At 44.2% G+C, this 15,662-nt stretch overlaps 1 protein-coding gene across 1 annotated transcript in view; it reads right to left on the minus strand.

Annotated features, from left to right (window-relative positions):
• Positions 1-15,662, minus strand: part of LOC138503210 (uromodulin-like) — a 381,643-nt gene that overhangs the window by 183,704 nt on the left and 182,277 nt on the right. Inside the window, exon 4 of the mRNA XM_069622795.1 lies at positions 3,507-3,608. Within this exon, the coding sequence (XP_069478896.1) occupies positions 3,507-3,608 (102 nt within the window). The remainder of the gene's footprint in view (positions 1-3,506; positions 3,609-15,662) is intronic.

Below are 15,662 nucleotides of genomic sequence, written 5' to 3' on the forward strand. Positions count from 1 at the left end.
CAAAATGGGTTTTCCACTTTGTTTCCGAGATGCCATTGATCAGGGCATCTGAGTTGATTTGATCAGTTGCGTTTATCAGAGCCCAGAAATCTCGAGGGTTTTTGGAGGACACGCACCGTAGCATGTCTTCTGAGTCCTTTTGATACATGATATGTCGGCGCTCTATCAGCCAGGACTTGTAGGCCTTTAATTCACAAGTCCAATCTTGTTTATCAGTATTTGAACCGGATTTCGTGTATCTTCTCTTTAACTTTCTAAGTTTGCGTCTTCTGATGACCAGCGTTTGGTCATACGTGTGTGTTGACTTGTTTGTTGATGTGCTGTTTTTAATTTTTGGTTTCATGAAGACGTTTAGCAGGTCACTGTAATCCAGTTGTGCAAAGGCACCTTCCAACGGGTCTCGCTTTATGTAGTTAGTTGTTAAGCAGATGACGTTTTTTTGACTCAGAGCGAGACGAGTTCCTTTAGGATTCGTTTTGAGCTTTAGAGCGCACATTGTTTTTTCGGTTACAGTGACTGGCCAAGTTAGGGATAGCAGATTGTGATCACTCGCCTTAGTTTTTTGAATGTCAAAGGAAGCGATGATAGGCAAAAGTGTGGAGGAAGCGTAGATGTAATCAATTGTGGCCGTAGCATTTCTACCTTCCCATGTTGGAGGCAGGTTTATCGTGTGAATTGACGTGGCCACGTTTTCAAGATTTTTTGATTTCATCAAAGCTGTCCATTTTTCACCTCTCAGTTCAGCCTTTGTTCTCGCCTTGCCTGACAGTTTCTTAGCACATACGGCGTTTAAATCTCCGCAGATAAGCAGATGGACCTCAGAGTATTCAATGTAAGCCTTATCGATTTCTTTTTCTACTGAGTCCAGAAAGTCTTTGTCCGAAATGGCATCCGGATTCCAGTACAAGTTTATGATAATCAGGGATGTTATCACTGATTTGGCCGTTATGGTGTTCCAGTAGTTCCATTTTATCTGTACTGAGATCATGAGTAATGATGACGTTAGGATGTTTAGTAGTTCCATTCCTTTTCCATTTCTGATTGCGATTAACAACCCCGAGTAGGGTCTCCCCTTTGGTCCCTTTTTTGCTGTTTCAAAGGCTATGTCATATCCGTCTAGGGTGGGCTTTGTAGTTAGCCAGGTCTCCTGTAGACACAGGATATCGAAGGAAGGCAATTCAACATCACTCTGTGCTGTAAGGTGCTTAAATCCACGGGTATTCCACGAGCCTAGTTTGGCTCGTTTGATGTTTGTTCCTCGTGTTGAGTCGTCGTAGAGCTTTGAGGAAGCGAGTTGCTATTTCTTTTGTGTTTTCCGTCTTTTTGCGATGTTTCCACTATCTGCGTACATGTTCTTTTGATTTGAATCGGTGGACCTCTTGGATTTCTTTCATATTTCGTTATAGACTCATTCAATCTTCCTTTGTCGGAGGTTTTAGGTGTTCGAGATGTTTCCGGTTTTCTTGTGGCTTCTGGCCGAGGACTTCTCTTATCCACACTAAATGTCTTCTCTGTGTCCAGCGGTAGGGGTTTTATGTTGTTTTTCTGCCCCAGTACTTGTTTTTGCATCTTCTTTTCACAGGATCTAGAGACTTTAGAGGAGTCTGTTCTTGACCTTGAGTTACGGTAGGAGGAGATGGCTTTCCAGCGTTCAGGATTGTGTGTAACTCTGTTTGATTCAGTTTCGATTAGGTCATATCCTAATTTCATTAACTGTTTTGAGGATTCACGTAGCTTCTGTTTCACTGATGATGATGAGATGAATAAGTATGCAGTTGCTTGACGACCTTCGTGTATTGGTTCCACTAGTAACAGGTCTCTTGATTCCACCGATCTCAATTTAGGGATACTATGGAGCAGCTCCATTACCGTTCTTCTGTTGAGGATTACATACTCTCGACAATTTCCAATTTGTTCCAATTTAAAGGCGGGAGCACCCCTCCTTGCATCAGGTTTTGATTTGGACGTGATCCCACTATCCTCCTGGTCTCTTTCCTTTCTGTTTGGTCTTACGTGTTCTTGACTGTATTCCCGTCTATCCTTTTTCCTATATCCGTCATTTATTTGCTTGCTTTTTCCCATTTCCTTATGTACGGAGTTTGCCCCGATGCCACTATCTGGTTTTGACACTTTAATGAGGCTTGACTGTTGCAATCTTTGGTTTGTGTTTTTTTCGTCCTTATCCGGCAATCTGTCCAGGCCCCAGTTTGCCTTACGAGTCAGCTTCTTACAACGATCTTCTAATGTGACGAAAAAGTAATCTCCTATGTCTTTTGGGGCTTGGTCCGAGATTACTATTGGTTGGTGTTCCCGTGGTGTTTTTCTTATCGTTTGACACTCCACAAGATCAGATTCAGGTTTTTCACAAAGGTGGTTTAAATTTTCTAGGACCTCTTCCATCAGAAGGTCTTCTGTAGATTTAGAGATGTTTGAAGACCCCGACGTCTCTATTAGGTCAATACACACTGGAGTCTGGGCCACCTGGTTTGTTGGCGTTGAACAGTTTAAGTTTGATTCTGAACTTATTCCATCTTTCTGAGGCTTCGTTCTATCATTAAAACTTTTTTCCTCCACCGGTAGGCAGAAGACCAGTTGCCTCACGCTGTTAGTGGCTGAGGCGTTTGTCGATCTATAGTCCTTGAAGATGGGAAAATCTTTGTTTATCGTAGATTTTAAAGTTTTTGTTGAAAGAGACTCTTGATCAAGGCCCGTTGTGTGATCTTTTTTCTCATTTAAACTGGTTTGGGAATCCTTCTGTCCCTGGCGAGCCCCAGTAGTGCTTTTTTGTTGAGTGTCGCGCCTCGACGAGTGGAGGTGATTTGCCTTGTTTGTCGGAAGCCGAACGTTCGTGTTTAGCGTTTTTTCCGACGTTTCGATGGTCTTAAGTTCGTTCGATGATAAGAGAGTCTTATTATGCGCTGTGTGCATAGTTTGTGACCCCCTTTCGTTGGTTCCATTTGTGCAAGGTTTTGCGTTTTCCTCTGGCGATGTTGATCGGTGCTGGACGGTGCAGGCCTTTGTTTTTTCTTTTTCTGCTGCAGTGACATAACCCTTCAAGAACATAAACTTTGCGTGCATAGTTGTCAGTAGGGAGCTGTGATCCTTTAAGGAATCATTTATGGCCTCGTACAATTTTGTGAAGGGCGCCATAGCCACTGCAACTGCACACATCAGCGTTACCATGTCCGGTTTTTTTCCAGATGTTTCCTCTAGCACCGAGTTTTGGCAGGGGCTTCCTTCCCTTTCTTTTGCAGGTGTTTTAAGTTTCGGTGTATATCTGTCTTCAGCCATTGAGGTATCCACTTCGGGTATCAAACTTGCAACAATAATGTCGTCATTTGTCACGAGGCTCTCGTTGTTTGTCTCCTCATTATCTTTTTCGTTTTGTACTTCATTTGTTATGGGTATGTGTGCTTCAGTACTTCAGTTATGTTTTATTTGGACATGTGTGGGTGCTTACGTTTGTAAATCAAAATAAAGTGAAGGAAGGACCTTATGGGACTTACTTGCATGTTGATACAACGTTTTATCACACTGGCAAACTGCATCGCTCGCACCAGGATTGCAGGACTCATCAGCAGCACACGGAGGATCGCAATTGAATTCCTCTGAAATTGGAAAAAAAAGAGAAGTTTAGTGGAGTAGAGGATGCTATGCTATGAAATGGGTGCAAAAGCTTCACTGCAAAAGAAAACCCTGCCTCATTATGGGTATGTTGTATGGTTAAAAACATGGTATTTTAAATATACTACCTTATTAAGAATTCGGATTACACGGGATATTTAACGCATCGGGTAAATAATAAATGTAGCATGCGGTAAACAACCGTTATTTATCCCATTTGGTACTTTCTAGGCACCTCGTGTGGTAAATATCTCACACAATCCCAACTCATAATTAGGTGGCATTTTAAAATACCTTCATATTCCAAATGAGGTACAGCTGTGTGCGGCAAAGTGCTTGCGCGATGCTCATACTGTAGCTAATACTGTTCAATGGACTGCATGTACAACTTTGGTGGTGCCCAGCACCAGCCTCCACCCATTTGTCCCCTCAACTTCTCGACCTCAAGGGCCATGTTTTCACAGCTGTCCACAGTTTGGATTAGGACACTGAACCCAGTGTGTGTCACCTCAGCCCTCTTTTCTCCTTTTAAAGATATGTTTGCCATAAACCACTCACATATTTCCTCACACTTCCCTCCCTACTGGTGACAAGTGCGTATTAAACACGTTATGCACTTACCTATTTGGTTCATTTACTATAGCTTCATCCAGCAATGGACAAGAAGGCAACATCACAGTGTTCATAGTAAAGGATAGGGGTTACCTCTCACAAAGATGCTGCGGCACAAATTGATTTCAGTATTGAATTGATGTACTGCCACTCCCGTGGAAAAGCCCATATAATAATTTAGTTAGTTCGACGCGCAGGGACAGGAGAACTAAATTCCACGTGGGATTAAACCCGTGAATTTTGCAGATTAAAGACCTGAAAAAGGAAAATATACATGCATGTATTGCATGTTTTTGACAAAACTAATGCCCAGATTTGAAAAAGGCACGAGATGTGCCCACGTGTTATCTATCATATGGGCTTTTCCACGGTAGTGGAAATACATTGTTAATACGCCAGTTCAATACTGAAATCAAATTGTGGCGCAGCATCTTTGTGAGAGATAAGGTGGTGTCTCTGTCCTTCGATTATCTCACATGCGCGACACATAACTTATTTAAGTTAAAAGTGAATTGGTCGCTGGGCATACGTCAATATCAAAGAAACCGCAGCATTTTTAACTCTGTTTAGATGTGATTGGCATTAGAGGGACAAAGAAAAGGGAAAATTAGATTAGTACACCATTAAGATAGTCACATTTCTAATCACAAATCGATGCCGTATAAAGTTAATTAGTTGCTGTGTTTGCAAGTCCTAGGATCGCTAACTAATGTTTATTTTCCAGTACATAAATTATGAATTTTAAAACCTATCTTACCATCATTATTTGGAGGATTGATGGATAAATGATGCCAAATCTACATACTTTAATTTTTCAATGAGACAAACATTTAATGCCAAAGGGCGAGGCCTCTAAAAATTAAACTCTAACAGTGGTTACAGAGTCCCTTTAAAAATAAACATAATGAGAGATTTATCTCAAAGGTTTATCATTTTCTCAACCAAGACCATTCCATTCTCCAATCCAAGGCCTGCCTTTTCACCTGCTCGACTACCACATTCTGCCCACCTGGAGTCCTTTTAAGATTTTGGCTGATAGGTGTCTCTAAAAGCCCACACAGGCCAAGGGTGCAGTGTTGTGCAATGCAGGAGGCAGGAGACGCTGGCCGTTCATATGTAGCATGTTGTGCTACGTCCATGCTTCGGATCCTTTAAGAACGGAGGACCGGACCTGCAGCAAAGCCCACGCACGCCAATGGTGAAGTGATGTGCGACTGTGACGAATCCACTTCCAGGGCACCAGTGGTCTAGGGATGAATATCGGTTTCTAAACCATCAACCAGCCCCACACCTCTAGTATACCTAAATGGATCAGTACAGATTGGAACACAAGTCAAGTATAAACCTCCTTGTCCAATTGTTGGTAATGTGGACGAAACAGCAGGCTTATCTCTGCAAGGTCGTGGATCGTTGGTTAGTGGCAACACAGCAAAAATAAAATTATTACCCAATGATAAAAGGGGCTGTCCAGTCAAGGTTGTATACAAATATCAACTTTATTATTACTACACCAGACAGTTCTAGGACACTACAAAATACAGCCCACCCTCTAAAGGAACACAGAGGACAGACAGTTTTACGAAGGAAAGGGATGCACTCTGGATACTGACAGGAGGGTAGTTGGTAAAGTAATCAGTCTTGCTGTTAAAGGCTTTTTGGTTTCCACACGAAGGGGTAAAGGAAAGGGCCGTAACTGTCTCTGGGGGCCTTCAGAGAAGGACCATGGGGATAGAACTACAATGTACCTGTTGCTTAAGAAGTTCTTGATGCTGGACAGCATTGAGGCGGTTCCAAGGGCGCTTCGCAGCTCCTGAGACAGAGTTTGTGGCAGGAGACAGCTGGCAGTATCAGGCGGCAGGCAGTTCGGCAAGCGAAGCTGGACGGACAGCTTCAGGCTGGCTTACACGGAGGCTCAGGGTCAAGAATCATCTCTTTGCTGGTTGGCAGATCTGGAGCGCTGGTCGAGGCGGCTCAGACTGCTCTGGTGACTGCGGCGTGACAACAGTCAGCGGTGCAGCCAGATGCGGTTTCAGGGCTCGACTGTCTCGAGAATGTCCTTAAAAGATGGACGTTGGTTGATGCTTGAGTGGCACTCCTACCTTCTTCGCTGGGTTCGTTGCGTCCTTTCAATGAGGACGGCCCCAAGCATAGGAGAGTGTTTGCCGGCAAAGGCCTTGTCCTTTGTCCAGAGACTCTCTGGCACTTACCACCTAGGAAGCTTGCTGGTAGAACCTAGCACGGCAAGTTGTGTGTTGGCTGAGGACCGGTTCTGGAGCTGCTGGACAGGTCCTCTGAGTCCGGTATCTCCCTCTGTTCCCTGGGAGATGTTTAGGGGAGGGAACTTGCTTCCCTCTTGGAACTCCTGCTCTTCCTTCACTGGCGGAAGATGTAAGGTAGACTGTACCTTCAGCCCGGGTCCAAATGAGTCCTTCTTCTTACTCCTTTCAAAGTTGTTGTTTGATCTGCTAAGTGAGGGGTTCAGCCCCCTTTTAAAGCCAAATGGGCCCCAGTGATTGGTGCAGGCTAAGCCTACATTAATGAACCAATCCTGGATCCACACAGTAAAGACTAGAGGGGGGTATCTGTACTCCTGCTCTCTATATGGCAGAGTCGAAGCACAGAAGACACCAGCCAAGATTCTTTATTTGGTAAACGTGGACAAGCAATCAAGGCTTAAGCTCTCAGGAGGTGATGCAGGCTGGTTCTTAAGCACAGCGTAGTCCCCAAGCCCCCACAAAAGAATGTCACCACATTATGTTAGTCATAACACAGTTCTTTATATAAATAAGTTTCAAGTTATATACACATAAAATAACACAATTTGTGCTCAGGCAATTCTATAATGGCAAATGTACAATTTCTATGTGGTACCACAATTACTTTTTGACTCCATTAAAATGCACCAACTGCTGACAGTTTCAAATGGCATACAAATCAATAGCAAAAGGTATCAACCATAGACTTGGGAGGAAAACAAGTTGGTTAAACAAATGGCAGAATACTGGGTCCCTACCAAAGACACAGTTCTGTGTGAGGAGCCCCCCACCTGGGCAACCTGTAAATAATATATATTGACAAGCCCAGTCCATATATTGTTTAGCACAGTCTTATTTCCTTCTATAATTGTTCTACCACCCCAATGTACCTGGTATAGCAGATTTCTTCGATAGGTCATCGACAGATCCTTCTTGAGTGAACTCCCTTTAAGGCAGGAGCCACGGATTGTCGATAGTCCTCGAAGAAGGTGAACCTTGGTGACGAGAGTTCTTGATGAAAAGAGTTTGATGGTGTCGTGGCAGCAGCTTCGGTCCTGGCGGTGCTCGGTGATGATCGGTCGTGGACGTCCTGCGGAGACGAGGCATGCGGTGCACCTCGACGACGATAGTTTGTTGCCGCAAAGAGTCAATGAAGAACTTTGGCCCCACAAGGGCGTCAAGTCGTCGGCGTCTTTGTGGCCTTCGGGTGGCGGGAAACCCACCGGCAGATTCTCCTCGGTTCATCAGCGATCTTACCTTTCTCCGGCGGGACAAAGTGGTCGACGGTGATGACCAAGGGAGTCCTTGATTCAAAGTGTTCTTAGGCAATGGATCGTTGCGGCTCTGGTCATCGGCGTCAAGTTGTCCCCGCTTCTGGACAACACGGTTTTGATGGGCCTCCAGCGGTTATGGCGATCCCCCGAACCCTGGTCGACGATGATGGACTTCGATGGCCTCAGTGTCCGGTTGCTGCGCTTTGGATTCCTCAGCAGTCCCTGTCTCCGGTCGGCAGCCTTTCGAGGACTGACTTCCAGGGAGCGTTGGTGAAGGTTAACTGGTGCACAAAGTTCCCTCATAGCTCGGGAAGAGGCCTGCTAGCCAGGTCTTCTCTTGGATCAGTCCTCGAAGGCCCGACAGCTTTCAGATTGTGTCAAAGGGAAACAGCAATAAACCGTTTTCTTCCGGCTCGGCATCGAGATCAAGCATCAAGTTTTGACTTCAGCTTCTGAACAATTACGATCAGTAAGAGGTCCCCAGATATACTGTTTGGTCCCTCATTCAGTTGGCTGGGTCACACTCAGGCAACTAATCATTCAGAAGGGCATTCATGCAGGCAGGCAGCCAATCAGGCTCACATTGCATTCAGGCCATTCTTATCCCTCCAAACACTCACAACAAGGAATATGGATTGGGAAAAGCACCCAGCCATTCAACACTCCACACTGCATTCATACCAGTTTCAGGCAGGGCTGTCTCAGTCTTTGTGTCACATACCAGAAACAAGACACCCATAACATGAAATGTATATTGGTCACACACTCCACTCACCCACGTCCCACCCCAAGGGTGTACCCAAAACATACAGTCATTGGGAAGGCTCCAGCCAGTATGGCCTGGACTTCCCCACAAAACCACATATGGAACTTCCACCCAACAGCCAGTCAGGGGAAGGGACACAGTCCGGGCTTACCAGGACTTGAGGAAAACAAAGTAACAGGCAATAGAAGGCAAGAGGCCACAAGGGCCGTCTTGTAGAGAAGGAGCTAAGTACCCCCACCTCAACCACCTCACCCATATTGCCTATGTGTTGGGAACCAGAGTGTGAGACACGTGCAGTACCAGTGAAAATACCAATACCAAGAGAATCCTGGAAGCAAGGTTCCCATTGTGAAAACCCTACCTGCATACGAGACAGTATGATGGCCATTTGAATGAAATCCCAGTAGAAACAGGACAGCTGAATGACGAAGAAGAATGGTGATGTCATACAGAGCCAAGCTGATGCACATAAAAGCAATGCAGGGACTAGAGAACGCAGATATTCTATAAGGCATCAAGAAAGTATCGAATATGAGTGACATCTTGGGATCAAGATGAAGAAACTTATGCTACAGAAAATATGAAGATATCAAGTCCTTTTACACGTGTACATATGCAAAGAAACACAAGCATATGAAGTATTCTTAAGGCTAGCTTTTTAGTGAATAGATTACGGCATGCACCAACATGTGCATATACATTGGAATGAGTATAGAATGGATGTTTCCACTACGTGTTATAACAGAGCTGGGCTAAAGAAGGAAGGCTTCTTTTTCCAGTGTGTTGCAGTTAGAAAACAAATGAATTACAAAGTGAATCTCAGAAAGGTGAGGCTGGATGAGCCAAGAAGCCAAGGCCATATTAGGCTGGGGTGAGCAGACATTGGATACAAATCATGTGAAAGAATGAAGCTCCAATTCAGGTGGCACGGACAAAAACAAGATGACGTCAGAGGTCTATTAGAAAAATAGTATTTTAATACACTAGAAGCTCAAATTTGTGGTCTTCAGTCACATGGAGAGAAGAAGTTGGACGAGCATGATGGTTACACCTACGCATGAGGGTAGAGCGTGCCTTCACGCCCCTGAATTCTCCAGAGCAAGAAGACACTCTCAAGGACAAGTTCAAAGCCCTAACTGAGGTGATGATGAATGATTATGCTAATTGGTGGAAAGCTGTGGCTAATACTAGCTCACCAGCACCTGGAACCCCAATCTGTGTGCTGCTAAATGTAGGTCGAAAAGTACTGACTAAGGTTAGAAGCCAACCAATGGTAGGGTCTTGCATGATTAAGGGTCCCATAGTTTGTGTAGCCAATGGGACATTGTGTATTTAGTGACCGTCATAGTGACGTGTTTTAGGGGCGGGCTTAGTTGCCCCACCTGATGTTAAGAAACCTATCACCTTTCTTCACCCATTTAGACGAGTATAGATCATATACTTAGATGTTCCCTTAGACCCTATCACAATTGCCACTAGCTTTTTATAGTTTGCCACGTAGGATGACGTTAGAAATACTTGGGTTAATGTCACCTATGAAAATGTATTGTTATAAAAGAATACTTTTTTTTAAATGCATTGAGAGTCCTTACGATGAGATGTCTGTTGATGTCCGTTGTCCTCCATGTTTTAGATAATTAATATTAAAACAGTTATCCTTTTGCCAACTACCTGAGTTGTTTTCGACTATTGATGTTTGAATACTTTATGCATCCCCATCCATCTCAAGGTTATTGCTACCTCATCTTAAAGGGCTGGAAGCTCCAGTTCACGTGGTAGCAGAGATATGATGGTTAGATATCCATTGAGATAATTAAGCTTTGGGGTACCGGAAATATCGCACGACCCCTGCCATTCGGGTGAAAGGACGTGAAGCTCCCTGTAGATAGCGGATATTAGAGTAACACAAATCTTGCAAGCCAGGTTAGACGGGTCCCTTGTTTTTAGGTGTAAACCCCTCCCGACGTCTACAGGAAGCTGAACTGATGGAAAGTTGAAGATGCTACTGAGGAGGCGGATGATCCCGAGAGTCGGAAGTTGAAAATCGAATGGTGAGTAAAACTGAGTGATGTGGCAAAAGTGTGAATGGGTAGAGGGTGAAAAAAAGTGATAATGGAAAAATGGGTAACAGAGGTAGGTTGGGATAAAGTAACTTGAGAACGATGAGTGTTGACATTAAGTAAATTGACTTGATGAGAGGCCAAGCAATTAGGAGGTATCGCAAGGAGAGGCCACGATAAAGAATACGCCCTAGTTCCCTGCGTTTTAAAGAACGGAACAGAAGGAAACACACCTAGAGTCCTAATTACGGGTGACGTAGGCGACAAACTTGTTTAAAGACAAGTTTAAGGAGGTCGATTCACATCCCAGATCAGGGTATTTTTAGAGGGCAGACATTCATAAAGAGAAGACTGAGATATATGTAGCCGGTTGAGTATGTTCATTTGTCTGTTTGTTTTATGTGACTGTATGGTGAAAAAACAATAGAGGAATTGATAGACGTGAAAAATAGAACACAAGAATTGTGAATTAATTATTTATTTGTTGGTATTGCACTAATGGTGTTTAGTGAAAACATAGATTAAAGTAAAAAACGTGATAGAGGGATTGGAGCCTCCGATGATTGGTGCACGCTCATATTGTTCTGTTTTTCTGAAACATACTTTGAAATTTGCAAAGTGTAAAGGTGAGTATTGACAGTGAAAGAGTGATGTGTCAAAATGGAGGATATTATTCCGCTTACACATCTCTGCAAACAGCTACCCAAGCACACACCCAAGCTCAGACAGTACAGTGCAGAGTGGGTTAAGGGCATAGCAGACAAAATGTTCATGCCATGGCCACAAGGGCGATCACTATCAAAGGCAGTTTTGCAGCATATGACGACATATTTGCATGCTGCATATACGGGAAAAAAGTTAGACAAGCGACTAGCGAGCTTGGAGATCTGGATGATGTATCAGGAAGAGAGAGAAGACCTGCCTCCTGTAGAATGTATACTTAATGTATGCAAAGAGGGAGGTGAGGAGCCTTCTGCTCCACCCGCCGAGCCTGATGCAGACGGCAATAGTAGGAAAGATGACGGGCTGTACCCCAAGGCAGCAACAGGGTATAGTAACCCGGCATACGAGTCGCTGTGCAAAGCAGCGACGAGGGCCCAGAGAAAAATACTGAGAGAGATGTAATCTCTAAGGTCCCGAGGGACAAGGAGAGATGCGATAAAGAGAAAAGTGAATGACCAAGTCAATCTCTAGAATGATATAGGACAAGAAATAAAGAGACGGAAAGAAGTATAAGATAATATCGATGAGTTAGCGCTTATACAGAACAAATGGATGGGTGGTAAGATTTTGCCCAAACTCGATGGTAAGAGCATTCAGGAAGTAAGGCAAAGGGAAGATTGAGATGAGCAAGACAAAAGGGATAATGAAATAGAGGGAAGGTTGAAAGACGATGGGATGAAAAGAAAGGATAGACTAAGACAGGAACAGTTGTATCAGGAGGAGCAACTGAGAAAGCAGGAAAGAGCAGAGGAACAGAGAAAATATGATATGAAAATATGATAATAAACAGAGGGCAATCGAAGAACGAGAAAGACAAGAAAAGCGAGAAAGAACGAGAGAGGAAGAGGAGGAACAGAGATTAAGAGACAAAAGAATACAAAGACAAAAATATGAAGAAATAAGAAAGGCAAATGAGAGAAGAGACATGAAGAGAAAAGAGGAAGACAGGGCAAGGGAGGAAGCAAGGAACGAAAGAAAAGGCAGAAAGCATGCAACATTGATCGCATGGAAAATGAAGTAATGGATCCTAATCCAGTATTGGCATGGGAGGATTTAGAAGAGTTCTTCCCAGCACATGAGCCAACAGCAGATCCCTCTAGAGAAAATCTAGAGGATGAGTTTGACTATCTAAGTATTGGGGACACAATTGATAAAGTCTATCACGATATGAGCACTAAAAAAGTACTGCAGGGGAAGGGTAAAAATGATCGACTTAAAGAGTACGCAGCTGTACGACAACGAGGGCGCCTCATGTAGTTTTGTGCCCAATGAGCTGTCTTTAGATATAATGACTCTGAATAGAGACGATGAAGAGAGAAGTGACACAAGCTGGGGACAGGATATGTCAGATGAAGATAGAGAAACCTTCTGTGGGGAAAAGGGAGGTGACGCATGTGGCCCTGGAGGGTGTTTTTCAATGGATAAGGAAGTAAGATGGTCGGATTTAGACCTACATATATCTCAGACGTCAGAATCATTGATGCGGCTAAATCCACCTAGAGAGCAATCCCATGTTCAGAGTGGGGACTCGCCACCGTATGTGAGCAGGCTAAGGTCACTGCCAGGTAGAAGGTGGTGCAGAACCATTGTTCCTGCTATGGACAGACAGACGATGTGTGATGAATGCGAGTTTGAGATTTCAAAGTTTCCATTGTTAGAGAAGGGAGGGGCAAGGCCGCAGTACATATCTTGGCCGCAGATGGATAAAGATAATTTAAGGTGCAAACTCCTGAGTTTAACTTCTGGCGCTTGGAAATGGAAACATGAGTTAGAGAAAATGACAGGGGGAAACACGTTAGCCATAGGCAACATCAAAGGTCTCCTGATTGCCATCCTTTGGGAAAGGGCTGATGACGTATGGTCAAGGGCAGGATATTCCAACGTTACCATGATAAACACTGCTCACGACAGAGCACCATTCAATAACTGTAGGGCGGCAGTCTGGAAAGCGCTTAGAGTACTGTATCCGTACACGTCAGATATGGGAGCTATAATGGCAAGAAAGATGCAGGAAGGGGATGCTCCTCTTGTTTACATTTAGAATTTCCAAGAGCAGTGGCCCTTGGAGACACGTGAAACTTGGGGGAAATCTATACCTGTATTTTATCATATATTGTGCCAAGGGCTGCCAGATGCAGTGCAGAAGCAGCTCAAGAAATTAGTGGGCATGGAAGCAATGCCATGGTCAGAAATACAGCTGACCATTGTGCATTATTGCAGGCTTTTGCAAGAGAAGAATCAAAAGAAAGACGATGTTAGGAAAGGCGAAGAGGCAAAGTTAGTGCAGAAAAAACTATTGAATTGTGCCATTGAAGGGACAATGTTGATTAGTGGAGATGAGTCAGGTTGACAGCAAGTAGCAAACATGCCGCAGGTGAATAACCAAAGGCAGTTCGGTCAAGGAAATAATGAATTTGCACCACAGGGAAGGGGAGGATTTCGAGGTAGCGGCTTCCATAACAATCAAGGAGGCTTCTAAATTAATCAGGGAAACTTTCAGAATAATCAAGGTGGATTTCAAAACACACAGAACGATAGTCAAGGCATGCAGTAGGGGCTAATCAGAAGACCTCCTCCTATATGTTGGGCACGTGGTATGACAGGGCACTTTGCTCGCACATGCAGAAGTCAAGGAGTCGTGCAGAATAGGTGTCTGGGGATGCTGTTGGTACTCTTGTTCAAGAGGAAAATTGCCTAGCATTTGAGTGCTGGACTGCCCCAGGGCAGGACAAAGATTGATATTTTTTGGATATTTCTCTTCTGTGAAAGATAGTGAGCTAAAGAATCTGGGTAAGGCTCTCGTAACGAGGACTAATGTCTGGCAGAGGAGTTCCCAGGACCCCCAATGTTAAATTGAGTTTGAAGTAATGACAAGTGCACGGCTACCGTCTCACTTTTCAGCACAGGCTGCAGAATTAGTGACGCTGATTATCGCACTCAAGGGACACACAGACCAGGAAGTAACCGTGTACAGTTACTATGCCTATGTGACGTCGACAGCGCACGCAGGGTTAGAACGTTGGAAAAGGAGAGGCTACCTTCGAGCGGACAGCACTCCAGTCCCACACACAGCCTTTTGGACAAACACATTGGAGCACTACAACTTCCAGTAGCCATCACAGTCATAAAGTGCGCAGCTCACGCTAAAAGAGCAGATTTGATCTCACGTGGAAATCAAAAAGCAGATGAGGAAGCAAAGCAAATTGTGATGATGAGTGCACCTAACGGTTATAAAAAGTTGTCTAGAACTCAGTTGGTAGAGATCCAAGGGGAAGCACCTCAAGATGAAAAAGACTTGTGGATGTGGATAGGGTGTTCTTTAAACCCCTCTCAAGCATTGTGACGACAAGACAGCACTGGTAAACCGGTGATGCCTGTAGCCTTATTAAGGGTGGCGTTGTACCAGCTACACTACCCTGTACACGTTACTAGAGAGAACCTCACCGCAACAATTGTGGAGTATTGTTTAGTTCCAGATATAGTAGAACATGTTGTATTTTATGTAGTAAATTGTATCGTATGTCAAAAGTGTACTGCTGGGAACACATTGCGCACACTTAGAGGATTTCTTCCAAGACCGAGTGGACCCTTTCAGCATTTGCATATTGACTATGTCGACATGCTGTAAGTCTGTAATGGATACAGAAATATGATCGTAGTGGTATGTCCTTTCTCAAGGTGGATTGAAGCTGGACTGTGTACACACCCAGACGCCACCTGTGCAGCCAAACGTTTGGTACGAGAAGTGTTTCTTAGATGGTGAATATGTGAAGTATTGAGATCAGATAATGACCCTCATTTTGCTAATGAAGTCTGTGAACAAATAAGCTTGTTGCTTAGCATAAAGAAATTGACCCTGAAGAAAGGATGATTGCATTGTCTACCACTGGCATTGTATGCGTTGAGAAATCAGCTGGGTTCAGACCACTATCTTACCCCCCACAAGATAGTGACAGGGAGGCAAATGAGGACACCTCTCACACCTCCATCTAGAACTAGAAGTGATGCCCAGACAACAGCAGAATTGTTAGGAAAGGAGCTACGTGATTACCTTACGTGTATGACTACAAGTATCACTGTCATTTCAGATAAGCTCAAGCGAAAGGGGTGTGGGGAAGTGCAGAACACAGAAGGAGATGCTACAATAACCGGAGTTCATACGTTTTGTCTTCCCAAACTTTACCCCAGAGATGTGGTCCTAATCCGCAACTTTACTCAAAGGTGGCACAAGCCTCGGTTTAACAGCCCCTTCATACTAGAGGACGTAACACTGTCTGCAGTTAAAGTGAAAGATAAACGTGCTTGGATATTTCTCTGAGACGTGAAGATCTATGCTAGAGAACCCCCT

Source organism: Ambystoma mexicanum, chromosome 11 (genome assembly GCF_040938575.1).
Source record: "Ambystoma mexicanum isolate Mex_15411 chromosome 11, UKY_AmexF1_1, whole genome shotgun sequence".
Taxonomy (NCBI): Eukaryota; Metazoa; Chordata; class Amphibia; order Caudata; family Ambystomatidae; genus Ambystoma; species Ambystoma mexicanum.